This window comes from Macrobrachium nipponense, chromosome 31 (genome assembly GCF_015104395.2).
Source record: "Macrobrachium nipponense isolate FS-2020 chromosome 31, ASM1510439v2, whole genome shotgun sequence".
NCBI classification, from domain to species: Eukaryota; Metazoa; Arthropoda; class Malacostraca; order Decapoda; family Palaemonidae; genus Macrobrachium; species Macrobrachium nipponense.
Window position 1 is genome coordinate 40646366 of NC_061093.1, and position 24171 is coordinate 40670536.

Consider the following 24171-nt stretch of genomic DNA (forward strand, 5'->3'; position numbering starts at 1 on the left):
TTTAAACAAATCGTAACCCAATCATCATTAGGTGAAATATTTTTTCTTAGAATTATCTTACTTTAGCCATGCAATGAAAAAAATAAGACTAGAAGCAACAGATATTAATGAAACGTGTTTTTTTTTCTCTCTCTCTCGACAGATCCAACAAAATGTGGGACGACAAGGAACTCCCGGGCTTCTTCAAGGACTACTTCAAGATGGTGCGCACCGCCGTCACCAACGACCAGTTCAACCAATTCTCGAAGCTGAAGACCAACGAGGAACGCGTCCGGTTCGTGTTCGGCATCCCAGCCGCGCACGACATCGACATCAAGCCTTACTTCAAGGGAAAGTCCGAGAAAGAGGCCCTCGAGAAGAAGGAGGCGGGAAACATGTGTTTTGGCAAAAAGAATAACTTAGAGGCATTAAAGCTTTACAGCCAGGCGGTAATTAAGGCACCTGTGCCCTCGGGTAAATATTGGAAGCTGATCAGTTGAGTGATGAGTGCCCCTCGTTGTGAACCTTGACCTACGTTTTATATATAGGACAGCCACGCAGCATCAATAGATGTGTGTTGTGTGTTCGTATTTACTACATATACACGTGATAAGTGTTAAAAAAAAAAAAAAAAAAAAAAAAAAAAAAAAAAAAAAAAAAAAAAAAACGCCAAAAAAAAAAAAAAAAAAAAAAAAAAATCTGTACCCTATACACATGCATACATTAACTTTTCGGGGGGGGGGGGGGGGGGGGGGGGGGGGGGGGGGAGAGAGCTCCAGATGGCAACAACCATCCGGTTACTCGGCAAGCCTTCTCGGAATTATGGAGCCCATGAACTTGGCTATGACCTCCCCCCCTCCCTTGCCCGTAAGAAGGCGGCCCATTAACAACAACAAGAATGCTTACTTCGTGGGTCTTAGATTAACAAAAAATAGAATGGAATTTTCAGGGAATAATCCCAAGTCGTTTTTCCTTGGCGAGGTCGCTCTCGGGAAGTGCTCAAAGTCCAGATATACATACATACATACATTCATACATACAACTATTTTATAATATTATATATTTTATAAATATATATATATATATATATATAATATATATATATATTTATATATACAGCATTCACAAACACTTAAGTAAATGGACAAGCAGTACGGAGTACAATTTCATTAGGTGAAAAAAAAACCTCTGTTATCTCATCTCGTCAATTCACAGCAAAACACGTTTTTCAAAGTATGAAACGACTGAAAGAATATAATATACAAATATTCAACTTCTAACTTGAAGGAATCAAATTGATTGGTTGGCGTAAATAAGACTAGCATTTAATACTTACATCATATACTGGAAGATTCGACCCCCAAAAAATTATCTACCATACAGAAATTCTAAATTGAGACCTTTTTTTTTTAACATAGTTCTCAATGTCTTTTTCGTCACAGAATATAATTTTCGAAAGTAGGTTTTCTGAAAATTCCTTCCTTTTCCATTTCATTAGTTTTTCTCGAAATCAGCATATCAATTGATAATACCAGCAAAACACAATTCAAACTTCTCTAATTAAATGGAATTTGTCGAATGTCTGTAGTCACCTGAGCGAATCAAGTAAACAATCAAAATAGGAAAAGTAATGAAAATGACCATTTCTTTATCACGGATATCGTTATGTGGTGAAAATAATATCAAGATTAACGATAGCAAAAATTAGGATTCTCAGGAAATCTAGAAACGCCGTAACTCACGAGGGAAATTGTGTATTGATAAAATTATTCCTGTGGTGAGAAAAAGTAAAAGGATAAAAATTGCCTTACGGAATTATTTATCACCAAGTTCTCAAGGCAGAAATTTAGAAAGGAAAGGAAACCTTACGAACAAAAATTAGAAATGGAGACTGCAAAAAGGAAATTTCCTAACAAAACTGAAAATGAGATATGACAACTAAGTCACACAAACAACAATTAATCTGTCATTAACAAGAAACTCAAGTATCACACCTGCAATAAATGCAATAAAGAACTTCCCATTTAAAGCTTTTGTTTCCTCTGCTTCTCGTTACTTCTGTTCCACATAATTTGCAACATTAACTTGGCCTTCTTTCTTTTATTTATTGTATTCAATATCAAATCATTTTTCAACAAAGCTTTCCTAATATTCATTGGCTTTAAATGCTATTATATGAATGGAAGCTAAAATGCAAAAACATTTTTTGTTTCGCTATAACATACACGTTTTCTTCTTATAAGCATTCTTACCTGCTCCAAGCCTGTAAGCTCTTCACAAATTTCATTAACACAGACTGTTTTAACATTCTTGATGTGAATTTTTCATCTTCCTAGGATAAGAATTTCGATGACCAAGGCTATAATCTGTTTTCCTTTTTTTTTATGAAATTGATATTTCACTATTTTCACATCTGCAAAATTATTATACATCCTATATATTTCTTGGGCAAGTAAGATTTAAAAATTCACACCCAAAGATTCGCAGTAAAATTTTTATAAATTTTAAGCAGGTTGCATATTTAACAACTATATAAATAGACTGAAAGAAATTCTATCCTAATCAGCGAAAATAATATATCCTCCTTCTTTCTGCATGTCTTTTTTCTCCTGTGTGTATATGCACCAATAAAATTAACAAAATTCTAAATACTATCCATTAAATTTTGCATGATGCATAAAAATAAATGCCAATTCGTGTGCATAATCTGTAAATAATTCAATTCATGAGTATATGGTGAGATATATATACATATAAATAATATAAATAGTTAAAGATTTGCACTATATATATATATATATATATATAATATATATATATATATATAGTTAATAATTTGCACTAAGTATAATTGTGATTTAAAACGACTGTCTCAGAAGCTTGCTTTTTCTTATAAATTCTTTAAAAAACTTTTTAAACTTTATACTCTTCAATTGAGCCTATTACCTTGTACTATGACTTTCAGCATTATTTTACGTAATCTTTTCATGCAGTGATATTTTATTTCTATTAACAACTGTATGTGTAATTACATACAATGCATGGTAGAATTAAGTTACTTAATAGATATTTAATTACTATACCTATTTACTATCCGACAGTATACTTGCTTATCCACCACTACTGAGCAGCCTAATCATTTATTTACTATTCAGCAATCTACTTAATTCCGTTTCACTATGTAGTCTGCTTATTTACTACTCAAGGTTTGTCTCATTATCTCAATTTTTCTTTTGTTTTAGCATTAGATTTTTTCCTCAAGGCTAACACCCACAACACACTGGGGCGGGGGGGGGGGTGGGGAAGGGGGGGGGGGGCCACGGGGACGGCCTCGTTTTCTATGCTCAATAAGCCTTGGAGCCTTGATTTTCTTCTGGGCTTAACTCGTATGGTGATGAAGAGTATTACCTGATATAAAAAGGAACCTTTAAACCTGTAGACTTCATGTGAAGTTTACCTGTGGATTTAAATGAGAAACATTACGTACAGGACTTTTATAGTCATGGTTTTGAATATAAAGCATTGTTAAATGCTTCAGCTATGGCATTAAATGGAAAACGATACCGGAAGATTGAAAATAAAATGTTAAAATAAGCAGGTAATTAGGATAAATTCAAAATTCTTGGGAAGTACTGATTAAAGAAATACTGCTCTAGATGATTAGAAACACTGCAGTTAGAGTATTTAGAGAGAATTAGTTCAGCTTAACGTTAAATTCCCAACTGATAACATGACAACTCTTTAACCTCTCTGGGTGCTATACAAATTTCTAATTCTAGCTTAAATGATAATGATCTGGATTTACATGATACTTTCCCAAGCAAATTAATATACATAATATATATGTGTATGTTTGTAAATAAACGTAAAAATACAGTGAAGAAAAATAAGAAAACAACGTAGCCAATTCACGATTTGGCCGTCATCAGTTGGATCACGATGCAATAGAGCACACTTGGTAAGAATTCCTAACCATTCTTTCATATGTGGTCTGGAAGGGGGGGGGGAGGAGAGGGAGAGGGAGAGGGAGGGAGAGGGAGGGAGGAAGACAAGGAGAACGGTTGGGGGGGGGGGGGGGGGGGGGGGGGGGGGGGGGGGGGGGGGGGGGGGGGGGGGGGGGGGGGGGGGAGATGGAAACGATAACCCCACAAAGTGTATCTGCAATGTGTGCGGCGTCTGCAATGCCTCTAGGAAGAAAATGACAATATGCAGTAAAGATGCTCCATTCTGCAAAGGGTTTCTTTTATGGCAATGGACTCATTTGAAAGAATTCAAAAGCCATTTACTTAAGGCGTTGCGAAGTTGAATGTTTACTGTCGTCACTGGCAAAGAAGGTCACATCCTTAACAAAACACTACCACTGGATTGCTCACTAAGGCATGATCACATCAATGGAAATAAATCATTTGAAATATATCACCGGATTAGTATTATGAAACCACTCAAGTGAAACTCTTCATAAAGAGGAATAAATGATAACGCTAAGGAAAATCTTACACTTAATCTGTGATTAAAGAAACAACGGATATATATATATATATATATATATATATATATATATATATATATATATATATATATATATATATATATATACATACACACACACACACATATATATACATATATATATATATATATATATATATATATATATATGTATATATATAATGCATTAAAAGATTACAAATTCGTCTTACGATTATAAATAATTCTGATGAACCTATCAGAAAAAAATACTGCGGCTTATGTAAAAAATAAAGAGGAAAACTTGCCGTTCACTTAAAAAAATGCCAAACAATTGGTACGGTTACACATAAGAATTAAAGGCACACAATATCTTTTCAATAGACAAAACAAAATGTAGATTCTATGCCGACACTACAGTCACACACAATAAAACCTGAAGAATCCATGAAAATCTTCACCAATGAAGACTCATAAGGACTATCTTACAAATTTCGGGGACATGTTTGTTATTTTGCAGAGGAGTGCGCGGATCCGAAGAAGATGACCCTGTATGCTATCTGCCTGGCTAACCGATCAGCGGCACTCTACCACCTCAAGGATTACAGGCACTGCGTCAAAGACATAGACGAGGCACTGGAACATCACTACCCAAGGGTGAGTAAAACCAATATACACTACATATATATATATATATATATATATATATATATATATATAAACAGAAAATCAATATATAATATATATATATTATATATATATATATATATAAAGTAGAGAGAGAGAGATGAGAGAGAGAGACGAGAGAGGAGAGAGATGACAGACGACAGAGAGAGAGGAGAGAAGAGAGAGAGAAGAGAGAGATTTTATAATTAATTCATACAGAGCTCTTTTACAAATCACTTCCATCTTAAAATATGGTGAGCGTGAAGAGTCATTCAAAAGTCAACCTTTGGTTTAGCTTGGAGTTAAGACTTATGGGAACTATCAAAATAAACCGTATAAACCGTTCTCTAGATAGGGTTGCCTTAATCTCGAACGAAAACATTTCCCGAATGGTATACTGATGAAACCAACTTCCTTTTAACCAGCTGTCTAAAAAATAAAATAAAAAAATAAAAACTGGAAGATGAACGATTATCCCTAGAGTTCGTGATTATTAAAAAAAAAACGTTAGATGAACGATCATCCCCAGAGTTCGTGATTATTAAAAAAAACTGGAAGATGAACGATCATCCCCAGAGATCGTACGGAAAGTGCTCTCACACGACGTTCTTTCCATCAGGAGCTGAAGTATAAATTATACAAGAGAAAAGCGCGACTCCTCTCACACATGAAGCAACACGAGGATGCCAGGGAGGCCTACCGCCAGGCGTTGAAGTGGCTGGACTGGGCCAAGATGGAGAGAGAGAAGAGGATCGAACACCAGAACGACATACAGAAGTGGCTGAAGCTTTACGAGGCTGGCAAAGGAGCTAAAAATTTCGGTAAGTAAATCGACTCCGGTTTTATTCTAGGGCACAAGCTAAATTTCTCTATTCATAATAAATCTTTAAATGATTAAAATTCACTCATGGAATATTTCTCTATTCATAATAAATCTTCAAATGATTAAAATTCACTCATGGAATATTTCTCTATTTATAATAAATCTTTAAATTACTACAATTCACTCATGGAATTTTTCTCTATTCATAATAAATCTTTAAGTGATTACAATTCCCTCATGGAATATTTCTCTATTCATAATAAATCTTTAAATGATTACAATTCGCTCATGGAATATTTCTCTATTCATAATAAATCTTTAAATGATTAAAATTCACTCATGGAATATTTCTCTGTTCATAATAAATTATTACAATTCACTCAAGGAGTATTTCTCTATTCATAATAAATCTTTAAATGATTACAATTCACTCATGGAATATTTCTCTATTTTTAATAAATCTTTAAATGATTAAAATTCATTCATGGAATGAATCCTGATTTTCTAATTCTAAGCTGAATAATCAAGAATACTGATTGTAATGATTATCCCTGGTGAATAATTTAACAATTTATAACACACCTTGTTTACCAAATTTTCGAAAGACCGCTTTTGATTTACACAATTCAAATACGAGTTTATAAAAATAAGGGGGTACATAAATACGCAATTTTAAATATGAGTTTATGAAAAAGAGGTAGACAAATAAACAATAGTGTATACAATCACACTTAACTTTAAAAATTACAAAAGGAACCTCACCAAAAAACTAAGACAAGAAATGTTGAGCTTTTTAAAAAATGCAATGAACATCCCGAAGATAATTCACATGGTCGTGTTTAGGAATACATTTCTAATGTAGTTACTAAGCAACTTCGTTCAAGTCATAAACTTTCAGCATTCATAAACAAAATTATCTTTTAAGCAAAAACATAGCAGATCAGAAAGATAATTCATATTTAGTGAAGCGTCTTAAATGTAGCTCAAATATAACTGAATTTAAATTATTAAATTCCTTGTTCCTAGCATTCTTCAACTATCATTGAAAGGGTCCGACTATTTCCTTGCCTTACAACTCAAGACAATTATCAGCGCGAAAAACATATATAAAGAAAATCTGTTCTCCCTGTTGGTACCTGCAGAGCTCCATCTCTCAAAAAATAGGGAAGCTTTAAATTAACTTTCACGAGACATATACGAGTAATATGGCAAAAGAGTAACAAGACAACCGAGGTATTCATTGGAAAAATATTTCTATGAACTGGAGAATAACCAAATGAACTTCACGTTCGCTCCAAATTAATTACTGATAAGTCTTACATTATGAGCAATAATCTAACCATGGTCCTTCTTTAATGAGACTCAAATGCCTTAATCCTGTACACCAAATAACTATGACCCTCAGCTATAGAAACTTTTTCTTTCAGCATCTAATCGTTTATCTTAATGTTAATATCACTAAAACTTTTGTATCTCTAATTTTTCTTATAATAATTATATCAAATCTGATGTGTTGACCTCATCTGAATGTCATTCATACTGTCAAGTAATTATTTCAAGTTTCAACTTGTTATAAACACTTATTGTAATTTCCCAATATAGTTATCTGTATTTAAATTTTGTAATACTACCTGAGTACCATATCAGCCCTGATGAATGACGTCTGTCTAGTAATCAATAGGGTGGAAAAGGTATGTATAATACCACAGCCAATGCCATTCATACCGCGTCCGGGTTGCCTGTTGTACTGTGCTTTGTAAGCTTTTTTTGCACAATAAATTGTTTTCTCCCTCTCTCGGCAGAAATGGACCCAGAGCCGGTCGAGATGCAGCTTCCAGCCATCCCGGACGTCGCTGGTGGTAGACATCTCAAGTACCCGTCCCTTTCCAAAAAGGTGGACGTCCGGTGCGACAATCAACAAGGCCGTTACGTCGTGGCCGTCGAGGACATAGAGCCTGGAGACACCATATGCGCCGAGAAGCCTTTCGCGGCCGTCCTCCTTCGCGACATGTTCGGAACTCACTGCCATACATGCTTTAAAGTGTAAGAATCGGACACAAGAGGTGGAAGGGTAGTCTTTCTTTTGACTATTTTTCCTTGCTTGAACGCGCTGCCCTAATTCTGCTCATTTAAAACTATACTAGTGTGAAAAAGCTAGACAATAAAAGCAACATACGCTATCACCATCTTCTGCTAACTTACGTGCTGCTTTTCATATTGTGAAATAAAAACACTGTACATTCATATTCCGCTGTAAACATCTAACCTCAATTAATATTAATACTTATTCAGTTAATATTATTCCATGTGTGAATGACTTCCTTTGACTAAATGCAACGCCTCTTTCAACAGACCAAAGGCACCCATCCCTTGCAAGAAATGTTCAAACGTAGTCTTTTGCTCTGTGGAATGTCGCCAGGACGCCTACTTCCACACAACAGAGTGTCCTATCCAAGACCTCCTTCTGGGATCCGGTATGTCTATCAACTGCTTCCTTGCCATCCGACTTCTGGTTCAGAAACCACTGTCGTTCTTCCTAAGCATCAAGGACGAAATTGTGTCGGAAACGTACAAGGTGAGACACTCTTCCCCAATTTATGCTAATCTACCGTATGAAGTAATACCCGTCATCTGATATACACGCATACTCACACAAATGGGATACATGTATCAGCATACTTAAAATATAAGTCCCACAATTCAGTGCAATTTATTTATAAAATACAACATTAATGGGCATTCACGCAAAAGTAGAAAAAATGACAAGATAACTTCTCCACTGCCCTAATGTAAAGGCGCTGTAATCAGGATCATTTTTGTCGGTATATTATGATGATTTGTCTCCAGTAACTCTTTCTGTCGCAAGAGCCGAATTGTCTCAGCCGTAAGAAACATAATACTATCCATTTCATAAGTTTATTATTTAGGATAGTCGCTGTTGTTTTGTTTTTCTTCAAGGCTGCGTGTTTTTCGCAGTTTGCTTAAAAAGACCTTAGCCAGTACGCTACACGCCAGTCTGTGTATTAATTTGTTCCTAGAATTATAACTAACAACAGTAGTTAACAATGCTTATATTGTACTGATATAAATCATATTTTCGTCCCATGAGAACGTATTTGATTGGATTCTTCAGAAACAAAGGAGAACCTTCACTTTTGCTGCCTCTACTGGCTACATTGGGTAAGCTCTGACAAACACGATGCGAAAAAAATTACAAAAAATATGCACGTAACAGTGCCTTTATGGTCAATGAGCCGGCAATCTTACTTTGCCTATCCCTGATGGATTCAATACTAAAAATTGCAACCTTACCTAGCCTAAACTTGATGAAAAACAAAACTACGTAACAGCGACTGGTCCGCCTCCGGGAATATTTATAAAATGGGGACGAAGAAATATCGAAGCTAAGGAAAATTCCTAAGCTTGGCAACAGACAGAAATAATTATCAGCACCAGAAAGCTGAGAAGAGATTTTCATGGGATACGTGGCAAATGGTTTCGTGGCAAGTATTACAATATTGACTAAGAGACATTTTCTCCTACACAAAATGAACACTAGGTAACGCCTTACAGATTTAAGAGATACTGAAGTAGTAACAGGAAGAAGCAACGAATAACATGTGTTGGCTCTTTCTGGATAGATGAGATGCAAGAGTGCATTAATCCACGACAAGACATTGAGAATCCAACATCAGAGGAAAACAAATTAACAAACTTTAATGCAACTGAAGTGTCCCTTACAGAGAACCTCAGCTTGTTGGTGTCAAGATAGTGTATACTAGTCAAGAAGTATAAAGTGGTTCGTGAAAAAAAAAAAAAAAAAAAAAAAAAAAAAAAAAAAAAAAAAAAAATACAATATTGTTACAATTTTGTCTATCATGCCATTTTCACTCTATAACTTTCCTGTTATCTACCACTCAAACTCGAAGTACTTAACATTATGTTTCTATTTATATATTTTTGTCTTTTTCCATAAAGGAAAAACTGAAGGAGAAGGAGATCTACGATCCGGAAGACTTCTTCCGTCTGTATGACCTGGTTTGTCACTCGGAGAGACGCACCAGCGAGGACTACTTCCACAGGGTAGTGATGGTGGTCTTCATGGTGAAGGCGCTGAAGAAGACCAAGTACTTCGAGGACAAGGGCACTGGCATCAGTAAGTTGAACGCTTTTCGAAACCCATTCATCATTCCTGTTGGCTGTTTACTGCGAGTGATTTTTTTTGTTCCTTTGTGGTGTTTTCATTAACATCTACCTTAGCGTACTTTAATAACATTGTTGGTAGACCCTTGGAAATTGTGCATTATCATTATGATTTAGTTTCGGATTTAACATTCTTTACTTTCAGTTATTTTGTTTCTATTTATTTCGAGAGAAATCCCTGCTTTCGTTTATATACAGTAAAGCTGATGCTCAGTTTTCATTTGTTTTGCTAAGGCTCATGTGGGTTTTCCATTCACATACCATTCCGTAGAGCAGAAAATGGCTTTCGTTAAACTTAGCTTCAAGAGCCGGCTGTTCGCTTCTTTGGTATATAATTGGCATTACTGACTATGGAAGAAAGTCAGGGTAAAATTCTCTAAAAGCATCTAAAAATCATCAAAAAAATAACTCGAAAAAATTTCTGTTTACACGCTACAGATTACCCACTGCTTAAGGAAGAAGGTAAGTATTTATGTATATTGCATTTACCCAACACACAAACCTATGTACTCTACTCCTCTGATGTATAGAGAATGTCGTCTTACAACAATAACCCTGTATATTTCCTATTTTCCATGTCTTAACTAACCGTCTACAGATTGCACGCATTCAATAACAACTCCACATGTATATGCTGCGATATGTAACCAAGTTGCACGGGAATCTGGATGACTAATAATTTCTAACCTAGAGAAAAAAAAAACCCACATCCCAAAAGATACTCACGTTGGGACCTAACAAAAACTCTAAACTATATACTCTTAAGAATTACCGAAACCTTTGCTCTGGCTCTTCTTGAAACTCGTTCGCAAGTCATGCTTGAACGAGATGCATCCTGGCTTCAGAGAATATTCAGATCTTTTCTTTTATTCTTTATCTTGTTTAGCCCATATTAGAGTTGATTGCGAATATAATGTAGACCCCTGTATTCCATGACCTATATTTATGTTTGTGTGTAGTTATCAGAGACCACTTCTCTTTTTAAAATTTTTTAGTTATGTACACCAATTATAAACATTTAATGTACAATAGCCCAAGTCTAATCTCCTCAGTTTTAATTTTTCATAAAATGAACCAGACCTATCTACAGATTTCTTTTACCAAATATAACGATTATTATCTACTTCCAGGTGACACAATCAGTGAAACAGAGGCATATGTTGGCTCTTTGTTGATGCATTTCCTTGAGGTAATGTAAACAAAACTTTCTACTCTTTATATTCTTGCAAAACGGTCACACGTTTCATCTTTCTATATTCTTGTAGCTATAAAACCTTCTCTTCAAATATTCGTTTAAGGTGGTGAAATATTTCATCCTTCCTTCCTATCATAACCTAAAAGTTCCAGCTATCCATATCCTTTATTAGTTGAATAAAATGTTTTATTCTCTTGACAAAATGTTTAACCTTTCCACATTCTTGTAAGACGATTAAAGTTTTATATTCCATATTATAATATGGTAATACTGCAATAAACACAGTATACGTAGTTATGGCTCCTGACCCTTTAACCATGGAGACCCAATGATGTATAGCATCGGTGTCTAGTTACAAAAGCATCCATTCAGTGTTGTCAAAAGAGGCTACCATCAGAGTAAGGCAAGGAATAATGAATTCCGGATAACAACAAGTGGATCCGTTCAAGTCATATTCCCAGCGTTTTCATAAACCCCTCTTTCACGATAAACAAATAATGATTTCGTTCCCACTCCACAGATTGTCCAATTCAACTCCCACGAAGTCTCCGAGTTCTGGCTAACAGGTCCAAAAACCCTTAGCGATTCCAAGAATGAATCTCTGGGTGCTGCAATTTACCCAACACTTGCTCTCTTCAACCACTCTTGCATCACAGGTCAAGTCAGGTAAGTTAAAGGGCTACGACCTCATGTTCAAAGTAGTCAGTTGACGAAACCTATACTCGGTTTTTTTCCATCTGTCCACCCGCCTGTGGTGTTTGTGTATGGTAACACTGCGTCCCGGCTTTAGCTAGTTACATTCAGCTTACATTCAACAATAATAATATCCTATTTCGAATATTAACGGTGTAATTCGCATACAGTAAATTATTAAAACACTTTTCAGTTGCAAATGTACACCCAGATATCCTTTTATTTACCTAAACCTTACACACAACGTAACTATCTAAAGCCCGGGACGCAGTGTTACCATACGCAAACACCACAGGCCGGTAGACAGATGGAAAAAAACAGAGTATAGTAGTTATCAAGCTATAATTCATAGCAGTTGCAAAGTTAATTTTACAGGTTCCACTGTTGGAGTCTATATGATGAAATATGACAAATAATATAAATAAAATTTGCATATGAGCCCATTTGTGAATTGGGATTATCATTTTGAAAAAAATCATCAGTTAAAAACAGGGGACAAACATCAAGATAAAGTAAGGACAACGTAATAAGATAACAGTGAGAACTTAACTCTTCTCAATTTCCATCTCTTATTATTTTCAAGTATTGCCTTATCGTTATTAACCTTTTAGCTATCGTTATATTTAATAAAATTCAGGTAAGTACAAACATGTTATGAAAATTAGTGATAATGCCTTTGAATCACACTGGACCATCATCAAGTTTAAGAACGTTACTATGAACGACAAAAAAAAAAAAAAAAAAAAAAAACTTAATACTAATTATTCTCATCTATAAAGTGTATTCTGTACTAGAACGCTGGGGCTACAGCCGTAATGAAAATAAATATACTAACTCTACCTTCATTAACGACAATAACTACAATTGTCATTATACATTATCTTTATTAGTTTGATTACAGTAGCAGCAATTAATGTGACAGCTGCCATGCTATATATTAACCAGGAACCTTCTCTGCGGAATACACGTCAGCATAATCATATACGTATAGTGGGTGCATGTGTATACATACGCAAGTGTACACACACATACATACATACAATATATATATATATATATATATATCATATATATATATATATATATATATATATAATTTATATATGTATGCATGTTATATAAAATATACAATGGTGTTCGTGGATTACAAAGTTCCACGTTTGACGAGTGGATTTCGCACTCGGCTACCAATCCGGTGGTCCGAAGTTCGATTCTCGGCTCGGCCAACGCGGAACCAGAGGAATTTATTTCTGGCGATAGAAATTCATTTCTCGATATAATGTGGTTTGGATCCCACAATAAGCTGCAGGTCCCATTGCTAGGTTAACCAATTGGTTCCTAGTCACGTATAAATATCTGATCCTTCGGGCCAGCCATAGGAGAGCTGATTTGTAACGTCTCGTCGTCACTCACTCGCGTTTCCTTCGACAGGTATTTCAGTGGCAGCAGCGCTATCACGAAATCCATTCGGTTCATCCCGAAGGGGGAGCAAGTTCCCGAAAACTACGGCCAGAGCTTCACTTCGGCCTCGAGGTCGGAGAGGAGACAGTATTTGTTTGACAGATACTGGTTCGAGTGCGCTGCGAGGTAAGATAATAACTGGAGGAGGGGGAAATGCAAATGGAGGTCATGGAGGTTAGAAGCATCAGGATGAGAGGGAAAGGGACAAAGACGATGGATGCGGAGGGAGAATGACTGACTGATCAACTTACGTCAACTGGGGCTAGTGTCCTAACAATCAAGGGGTTAGGGGATTGGGAACGAAATAAATCATGTAAAAGAAGGCGAAGAAAGTACAAAATGAGGAATGAAACAGGTTACAGTGGAAAATAAAAATAAGGCCACTATACAAATTTCATAATGTCAAGTACGTGGAATTCAACTAAGTTTCACAGCAGGAGACAAATTATTTAAAAAAAGAAGGAAAGGAACGTTACGACAGCTAGATATTAAACTAATGGGAAGAAGGATAATGATGGAATTGAATTATTCAAAAAATATTGAAGGAAAAATAGCGATAGCAATGAAAGCCCTGCCCTATAGCAGTTTATGCAAAATTTCATTAGGGTAGTTAAAAAATATTTTTGGCAATATGAAATCTGCCATTTATGTGAGTGGCTAACACATTTCAAATAGTTGAATGTTTTCTCAAAAAAGATGAAATAAAACCAACTTAATACCTTTAATAATTAATCAAAAGTATCAACTTAGTGTTACTAAAAACTACCACCAGTTGTAATACGTCGTAAAAAGTTACGATCACTTGAAAAATTGAAGTAATAAAATTCTTCTACATTACCAATAGCAATTCCTTAATACAGCAACCTACCAACCAATATTTCATCAGTAATGCTCGTCTGGTGACGCAAATGATACGGTGACCTTTTATTATCAGTACTATTACCATGGAATCTTCACTACGACCTAACCTGACCTCTTACTCCCCCCCCACAGGCATGCGTGAAAGACTGGCCCAAGTACCAAGACATGTCGAACACCGTCTTGAACTTCAAGTGCAGGAAGTGCACGGGGCCTCTTGCGGTCAACACCGAAACCGCCTTGAACCCGATCATCAAGTGCGAGAAGTGCGGTGAGCAGACAAACATTATGGCCGCTCTCAAAAACCTGCAGGTCCGTACAGCATCCACATTGAAACTGACTAAATTCTCAGTTCATTTTATTCTTGCATCTTACTTAATAGCAATGTTAAAATATAAAGCATCCACACTGCCACTGACTAACTTCTCAGTTCATTTTATTCTTGCAAACAACTTAAAAGCAATGTTCATATATACAGCATCCATATTACCACTGACTAATTTCTCAGTTCATTTTATTCTTGCAAACAACTTAATAGCAATGTTCATATATACAGCATCATATTACCACTGACTAATTTCTCAGCTCATTTTATTCTTGCAACAGACTTAATAATAATGTTCAAATATACAGCATCCATATTACCTATACAACATCCATATTACCACTGACTAATTTCTCAGTTCATTTTATTCTTGCAACAAACTTAATAGCAATGTTCAAATATACAGCATCCACATTACCACTGACCAATTTCTCAGGTCATTTTATTCTTTCAACTGACTTAATAGCAATGTTCAAATATCTCATACGATCAAGGTGGTGTCTCAAATCACGAGATTAGATTACATTATTTTCTTTGCTATCTTCTGCAATCCTTCGTTGTTCAACTTGACGATTGCCTGAGATCAGCGTATCTTTCCTATTAAACAGCTCACACTTCCCGTTAACATTAAATGTAATCCGTTTCACCTTTCACAGTTTTTTTGCCTATTCACCGTTCCTCGTCAAGTGCCACTTAGGAAATTTCAAAGTTTCTTTCCTTGTCGCCTTTTCCTCGACTAATAAAGATTCTGTTCCTTATAAAGACCAACTTCTCCCATCAGGACTATATTTTGGTCTAACCTCTCTCATTTTTTTCTTTTAAATCACAGTGTTCTTTTCACCTTTGCACTGACTGACACACGGGATTTACATGTCGAAAAATATACAAAACCTTTTTCAGCATCTTTATAAAAATCACAGTACCTGATAATTTGTTTATCTACAAGATATTTCCTCTATTCGTTTGCACACTGTAATCATTTAATTTACTTAAACTGACTTACTGATGTACTGGGTTATATCTATTAACGCAGCCGTTTCTGTTTCCACAGAACTCAGAGCAGACGTACTTGAGCGCGGGCAAGGAAATGGAGAATTTCAACCTCGACAAAGCAGAGAGCTTACTCATGGAAAACCTGAAGCAGCTAGAATCCAGCCTCTACCCCCCTTACAAGGACTACCACCAGACCCAAGAAGCCTACATGCGCGTCATGCTCGCCAAAGGAGGCAACTACAGGGTCAAACAGCCTAAATCTGAAGAATAGACTTATTAGGGGAATATATATTCTAGGTTTATAAACAATTTTCTAAACGCCATAGCGCTAACGAGGTTAGGATACTGTATAATCATAATGGACACAAAAGAGAATAATATGAAAACACCAGTTCTCCCTCCTTGTACATGTATAATTATTTAGGTAATGATATTAGAACCGAGACTTGCCATTGCAGGTGCAATGAAAACGAGTACATTTCTGCATCTCAGTGTCAGCTTAATCATTATATTAATCAAGGTCACGACCTAATTAAAGGCATCAAAATAATATAGGGGTGTTGTAACTTATGTTGTCTTTGTCTGAATGGCAGGTCAAATGAAGATTATACTATATATATATATATATATGGTATATATATATATATATATATATATATATATATATATATATATATATATATATATATATATATATGTATGTATATATATGTAAGTATATATCGAGGCGTATGAATGTGTGGTGTATATTCGAAAACATCAACATTATTATTATTATTTATAAATTGCATTCAAGCATAACTGTTACAAAAGGACAAAATATTTAAGTATTTATAGTCAGGTACGAGAAGCATCTATTTCTTTTAAGCTTATCTTTATTAAACAAGGGGCACTACCTTTGACAGACTAAGATTGCGCAGCTATATACCACGGATGCTTAAATATTTAAAATATAAGTATATTGCACAAATCATATCAAATTCAAAGTTGCCAGCAAAAACTGGAAAAGAGCATCAAGTGGACTACGAGCAAGATAAATGTCAATAAAATAAAGAAGTAAATCCAGTGCCTCGATTAGAGACAGAGAAAGTTACTAAAGAGAAAGAGACATATCGTGTTGGTGCCGCTGAATAAACACGGCAATCATATTGTTTACAAGGTATCGCGTATGACTATTTACCTATCAAGTAGGCCTGTACATGCATTATCATACAAGGCTGTAGCAGCTTTCTTACTATGACATATAAAGGGCACTATGTTTCACAAATGGATAATCTTAAGGATTCCACTTTTGTAAAAAGAACTTCAAAAATTAGATAAATGAACGTAAGTAGAAAAATATTCCTTTTCAAAATATATGCATTGGGAGACACAAATCTCTCCTGTAAGTAAGTAGGGCACTATATAGTTTTCTTTCAGATATGTATAAATGAGTCTTGAGAACTGTAACATACAAATGTGCCATATAAAAACCCTTAGATTTTCTATAGTACTCTGTTTTCTTTGTTCTGTAACGCACGTTAGACGATACTAATATCTTTTTGAACTTCCGTTATCATGAGACGGACGGCCAATAGTAATAATATAAATATATAATATATTTTACAATATATATATAGAATATACATACATATATATATATATATATATATATATATAATATATATATATATATATATATATGAACACAAGAGCTATATACTACATGACACACACTTTGCGTTGGTAGATAAGGAAGTTGTATTACCAACAGGATCATATAAATTACCCATTAATTGTGTTGATTCTTTCAAAACCTCGGGCATCCATTCCCATCCTAACAGGAGGGTAGTCACCATGGATATGGCAGTTTTTACCATATCTAAATATTCAACGAGTTTTCGTAAATACTGGGGTGCCAAAAATGTTTTTCAAGAACCTATATACGGCATTTTTTTATTTATTTATTTACAGTCAGCAGAGAACAGTATGATCGTCTTAGTGCCAAATTGATTGTGTTTTTTATGATTTTTTTTTCTTGTTTGTTTCTGAATGTTAGCTGAAACGTCCTCTCGCAGGTTAAATGTGCTACATTTTCATCTTTCCTTCTCCTATCATCTGACTATCATTTTCACTCAAGAAAAAAATTGTCTGTATCACCTCGTTAACCGTTATGTACCGGAATACCTGTGTATAGGTACTGTCACGGTACTCTCTGATATAGTATCTCCTAAAGCTACATCATCCTCTAAGGAGTCTTAGGTGTATCGCTTGGCTTTTCGAATTTCATTCCTCGGTGCGATTCCAAATCCCTAGCAGCTGTAGTCGTTCGGTTTCCTGGCCAAAAGCCTAATACAAACAAACAAACACATTCACTACAATTTCGTCATCGTCCGTGATGCATAATAATTTCATTATGAATTAGCGCAGGTCCTATCAAAATAGGCTAGTAACATTTCAACTAAAATTGTTGGTATGATCTTACGATAGGCTGCGAAATGGTCAGAAATCTTGCTTTTGTTCATCCATTTAACTAATATCGATAGAAAAAAAACTTTTTTTTTTCTTCCAAAATCTTCCTTGTTTAGATTAGGACCACCCTGTTATGTCTAGTCATAAAACTGGAACAAAATAACCTTCTACATAACAAATCTGTCTGTTACTCATAAGAAACGACATTACGCATATGATCCTAAGCTTGCAGATCCTAAGATTGGATAACGGTACTTTGAACTTCAAATAAAAATAAAAAATAAATAAAAAGTTAGTCGTCTGTAGAGCCATCAAAAGAAAGAAAATGTTGTCAGTGGCCAGTCTTTACCTACTCTGATACCAAACATCTAGTAAGTAATAAATCTCTGATTTTCCACTATTATTTCCCTACTGTTGTGACTAGTTATTCACTTACAGCGGTGGTTTTTGGTGACTTGTGTCATCTACAGGTTACAGACTCCACAATCTAGCCTCATCTGAAGGTAGGACCAGTGATAATTACATACCAACTCAAACCCAAGTCCTTTTCAATCATTTGGTTATCAGTTGTGACTGATAGCTTTTAATGATTTGGTATGATCTGATGTGGTTGATCAGTGATTAATGTTGCCCAATTGCCGGCAATTTAGTTATATCATGACCTAAGTCGCTTATTAATACTCTCAAGTGCAATTGGACAGTTAATTTTTTACAATAAATGATTCTTCTAGGCAAAAAAATTAAAAGACTGGTTCACTGGTGGTGTAAATACATAAATTCCACGGCAATGAAATACGAGATGTCAAGATCTGCAGATAACTGGTTCCTTTTATTATAAGATACAAGAATTATATATATAAAAAAAAGGTAAATTCACGAAGCATGACAACGTCCCGTCCAGGAGATAAGAGACAGCCTCTTTACTTATATAACTGTGTTCCATCTTTTCTTTGTCGTAAAATACAACACATTTTGAATTAAGTTATTATCTTATTTTACCCTCATACCTATCTGAAAAAGATCAAAATTACTAACAATTATTCATAAAATGGGAAAACAAATTTTAGTGATATGCAGTATTAATAACTAGGAATTCCACAAACCATGAGCCATATTGTGCATTCGAACATTAATTCCGATTACCTTCAAAGACCAGCAGCTTATTATTAACACTGTCATGATACGACCAAAAAAGGAAAAGGCCTTAATGCATTTTCTTTATTTGTATGCAAAAATGTCGACTTCATTGTAAACTGCTTCTTCAATTTTTGTACTGGAAAAGATACTGTACTGAACAGTAGTGTATATTTCAGTCATTAGAGCTAGGTAAGCTATGTTCCTTATTCTTTTTTTTTCTCTTCATTTTGTCAATGTACATGTCACTGTCCATTCTCAGCAGTAGTAGAGTTTGTTTTAACTTTGATTATGCCTTATATAGTGCCTTTTGTACTACAGCCTGACTAATATTAAAATGGTTTCTGTTGATAAAGTCACCTGGATTTTCATTTCCTTATCCCACGGATATTTAATTCTACAATGCAAATTGCTTGCTCACAAAAATTATATATATACTTATACAAATAAATTAATACAGTTATGTATATATTCACATAAATAAATATAGCTATATATATTATATGTACAACATATACACATATACATACATACTCATATGTATGAATACACATTCGTATATGTAATACACGTACTATATACTATATAAAATATATTGTATATCTATGAGACCGACTCTGTACACAAGTGTACTGATGCATCCAAGTTATTAAAAAAAATTATTACAATGTTAAATACACCACTAAGTGAAAGGTGAATGAAAACACGTAATTTAGAATATTAAAAACAACACTTGGTAACCAATTCGATGGTATGTAAAGGAATCATACACACGTCATTCTCCACTATTCATATTTTCTGCTTATTAAAGCATACCTAATACTACATGCAATGATCCTCAAAAACTTCACTGCGATCATTTGAAGATTATCCATTATGGAAATAAGTAAAAGAAGAAAAAAGGAACCCCCCCAGCCCACCCCCGCCCCATAGCTACTGGCTAACAGCATAGAAAACGACAGAACATCCACTGAAACATAACAACACCAACGTCCGGAAAATAGAAGCAGGGAGACGAGTTCGAAAGCTAGCATGGATCCAAATGTAACACCGAATACTACATAAATAAAGTCTTTAGTGCATAAATGCAACTTCTTCGACCTTGAATTAATCTTTACTAAACAAAGGTATGTGTTCATTAAGGAATGATCGCATCTTGTGACTGACATGCCATCGATTTCCACTGTCTTTCGTCTGCATTCATTACGAATATTGTGTGTTCAATTAGTCCCCCTGGAAATTTCATCTGCACCTCTACTGTGTTATAAAGATGTCATGCATAACAATCTTTTCAAATCTGAGCGTAATCCTATACAAAATAATTTCAACTGCTCTCGCAGCACACTAACGTTGAATACTTAACTGCTCATAATAACATAATCGAATAATTGCCTTCTGTTAATCCATAAACTTACATTTGACTTAAATTTATAAGGAAAATCTTCGCAAGCGATACTTTTTTTTAAAAAAGGACGTAATAACCTATAAATGTTGTAACCACAAAATTTAATGATAATGCTTCGAAAATATTAAATAGTATATAAGCTACTCAATAACAATCGTATTTGATGGAAATAAATAAAAGCAACTCCAGAATTACACGCATATCGGTAATTAAACTGAACACATGTATAATGCCTCTGTCCTTCCTTACAAATAGCCACAGGAACTCGACATATGTAGATCTAGCAGATATAACTGAAGCGTAAAAATCATTCCGAAGCAGTGCAACTGTACTAGGCCTCTATATACATAATATATAATACATTACACACACACACACACACACACACATATATATATATATATATATATATATATATATATTATATATATATATATCATATATAATTATATCTAATAATATAGCTCCTATTTATCAGCTAAAAACATACAATTGTTGGGATGAGTGTATGACGGTGTCACATGCACAAAGGTCAGAGTGACCTCAGTTGCACCAGGTCAGACACAAAACGATGCCACAAGCTCGTCAGACAGTACCTTGAACAAGGCATTTTCACTCAAAACAACCTCTTCAAGGAAAAATAAACATTTCAGCACCAAACTGGTGTGAAATAAATCACTTCACTTTAGAGGGAGGGGAGTCTTCTAAGTAATTTATACAGGTATGAAAGTTTTGACGTGTAAGAATTCCTGTTGATGGCGATAACATCACAAACATCATTATTGTCTACTATCACAAGTACCTTGCGTTCTCTTTATTGAGAGAGAGAGAGAGAGAGAGAGAGAGAGAGAGAGAGTTCTTTGAGTCATCCGTAAGTTCTGTTCACATTTTCTCCATTCATAGCAACTAAAGAAAACGTACACGAGTATACCTGAAACTATTAAAAGGGCAACGAGGGTTCGAAGGATAGCCTGCCAGGAGCGAAATGAAAATGAGAGAATACTGGAGAACATTAACATACATGGAATAACCTCAGTAGTGATGAGAAATATAACGGCGAGTAAGGAAGCAGAAAAACCAGATGCCATCAAACCAGAACCGTATAAGGTCTTGTAAAAATAAAAGTAAATATACATCCAAATCATTTGCTTACAAATAGGTGTAAAAAAAAAATGGAACCTGTAAACAAGAAAGAAACCTACTGTAATAGGATCTGGAGAGACAGAAGGCACTAAAATACCGGAAAGTATAATAAACCTAGGAGTAACGGCCGTATGCCAAGAGAAAATATAGGGACTATAATACAGACCCTATATTAAATTCCTATGCTTAAAACATATACAGGCCCTATAAATTTAGGGTTCCCTATAATTTAAGGAGAGGTTCCAATACTATTTAAAGGGTGGCCCAGACATGCCTTTCGCAAGCCCTATAAATAAATAGTGGTCATGATATCAACTCTTTGCTGGTGAAAAACATTTATATTATCAAAAAATGTCTTACAAAAATAATAACATATACAAAGAATGAAAAACTATTGCACAGGTGGGTCAAACTTCATATTTTATGAACTCTGAGATGTCCCTCTCGGAGTTCAAGCACAACACTATCAACAAAACAAGCTTCTGTCAAGTTTTACAGGTAAGAATTTCTTTGATGATTTTTTGAGCATTGTAGTACATTGAAGTTAACTCGTGCATTACACCCTTTCGGGGTGAAAATGCAATATTTTCAAGGCATCCTAATAGGTAAATCGTTTTGTGGTGGTGTGAAACAAAGTGAGTGATAAAATAGTAGTTGGAAGTAAACTTGCCATTTGAATAAATTACATTCCTCCAATAGATATGATAGCTCATGCATGGAAAATGTGTTGGTTTTCAACTGATGCTAAAAGGTTCATCTGTTTTTAAGAGAAATGATTGTATTTGTGCAAAGTTTACATTAGGTTTGGCTTGGAGAAGCTGAGAAATTCTGGTAAGTATTCTAACGAAATTAAAGTAACCTAGGCAGGGGGTGACCCTCTGTAACAGTATGCCAAAAAAGGCCTTATCCTTTTGGTTTTAGCAAAATGAACTAATTTTCATCCACAATTTTGCTTTTTTTAAGTGATATAGATGACATCTGGAGATGATTCCCAGGTTTTCAAGAATAATTAAACCAATGTGAACCTAATGCAGGAAATCATAGCTCCAAGTTGGTTGTGTTGGGCTGGTGATGGTAGCCTAACCTAGGGTTCGTTCATAACTTTAAGATAATTTAGATGGCGTCTAGAGTAGGCCTAGAGTTGATTTCCAGCATGATCATCATCTGATGAGTATAAAAACCAATTTGAAGCTAATTTGGGAATTTCATAGTGCATGTTAGTTCAGGCCTAGTCTACTAAAGTGTAAGTTAGCTGTGCAGTGTGGACTGTGGAGGGCTGGGGGTGAGCTAGCCAGGGGTCAGGGGTGGCAGCTTAGGGTTTGTAGACTTAAACGCTAGGCTAACAAACATTTCATGAGTTACATTACACGTATATTTCATATATTTCAGCATGTACCGACAATTCCGTCATATCCGAAACCTTCAGCGCTATCAGCATGGCCACATACGAAGGGTTGTGACACACCGAAGCAACCCAATCCATGCCATGACAGAGGAAGAATTTCTGATGAGGTTCCAATTAAGTAAAGAATGCATACTTTCATTGATTGCACAGATAGAGCATCGACTGCCCCATGCTCTTAGCATCAGAGGTAGGCATGAGTCGTTATCACATTGTTTTTGTTTTTATATGTCAGGTGATGAGCTGTTCGTGAGTGATGTAATGCTCATTTTTACTTATTTAACAACATTTCCTTAATAATAATGTACCAGGTAGGTACAGTACATAAGGGGCCTTCATTACCTGTAAGCACAAGCAAAAGTAATTGTTATGTCTGTATACTGTACTGCAGTGATTTTCAACCAGTGCCTTCAACCAGTGTGCCAAGGCACACTGATATGCCACAAGATTATTTGAAGTGTGCCACGAAACATTGTCAAGGCACACCTGAAAATACGAAAAATGGGCATAGATTTTGGTTTTACATGAATGAAAAGTAGTGCTTTCCAACAAATTCTAAGCAGTATGGTGATATTTACTGAAGTAAATTAAGTTCTTATTTATACCCGGTATTTTTTTGTCTGTAGTTCTATCTTATAATTAAATGTATACCCTTTTAAATTTTGCCAAGTATACTGTATGCCGTGGTATTCTTATGAGATCTTAAGGCGCAAAAGAGGGACACAGAAAAGAAGCGAAATGAGCAAACATGGTATAACGAGACATGGCCAAAAGCAACAATAAATACTAATTACAATAGCCCTGTCATCAATACATATCAAAAACGCTTTTCACTGTTAATCAACAAGCAGTCTCCACACCTGTTTCAAATTACACATTAAAATTGGGTGTATTCGCAAGACAATACTCAAAACACGGCATACTCTACTGATGATGGATAAGAGGCTGACAAGACAGCAATGTAATAAAACAT

General features: G+C 35.1%; 2 protein-coding genes across 5 annotated transcripts in view; one reads left to right on the top strand and one right to left on the bottom strand.

Moving 5' to 3' along the window:
• LOC135206906 (SET and MYND domain-containing protein 4-like) overlaps positions 1–16269 on the top strand; it is a 175818-nt gene extending 159549 nt beyond the window's left edge. Inside the window, 13 exon segments of the mRNA XM_064238398.1 lie at positions 143–474; positions 4967–5103; positions 5732–5933; positions 7738–7978; positions 8288–8510; positions 9914–10091; positions 10577–10600; positions 11269–11327; positions 11854–11999; positions 13458–13603; positions 13606–13613; positions 14481–14657; positions 15722–16269. Of these exon segments, the coding sequence (XP_064094468.1) occupies positions 143–474; positions 4967–5103; positions 5732–5933; positions 7738–7978; positions 8288–8510; positions 9914–10091; positions 10577–10600; positions 11269–11327; positions 11854–11999; positions 13458–13603; positions 13606–13613; positions 14481–14657; positions 15722–15934 (2086 nt within the window). The 3' untranslated portion in view covers positions 15935–16269.
• The window catches only part of LOC135206905 (guanine nucleotide-binding protein G(o) subunit alpha), a 676543-nt gene that overhangs the window by 578318 nt on the left and 74054 nt on the right, over positions 1–24171 (bottom strand). The gene's annotated exons all lie outside the window — the stretch shown is intronic.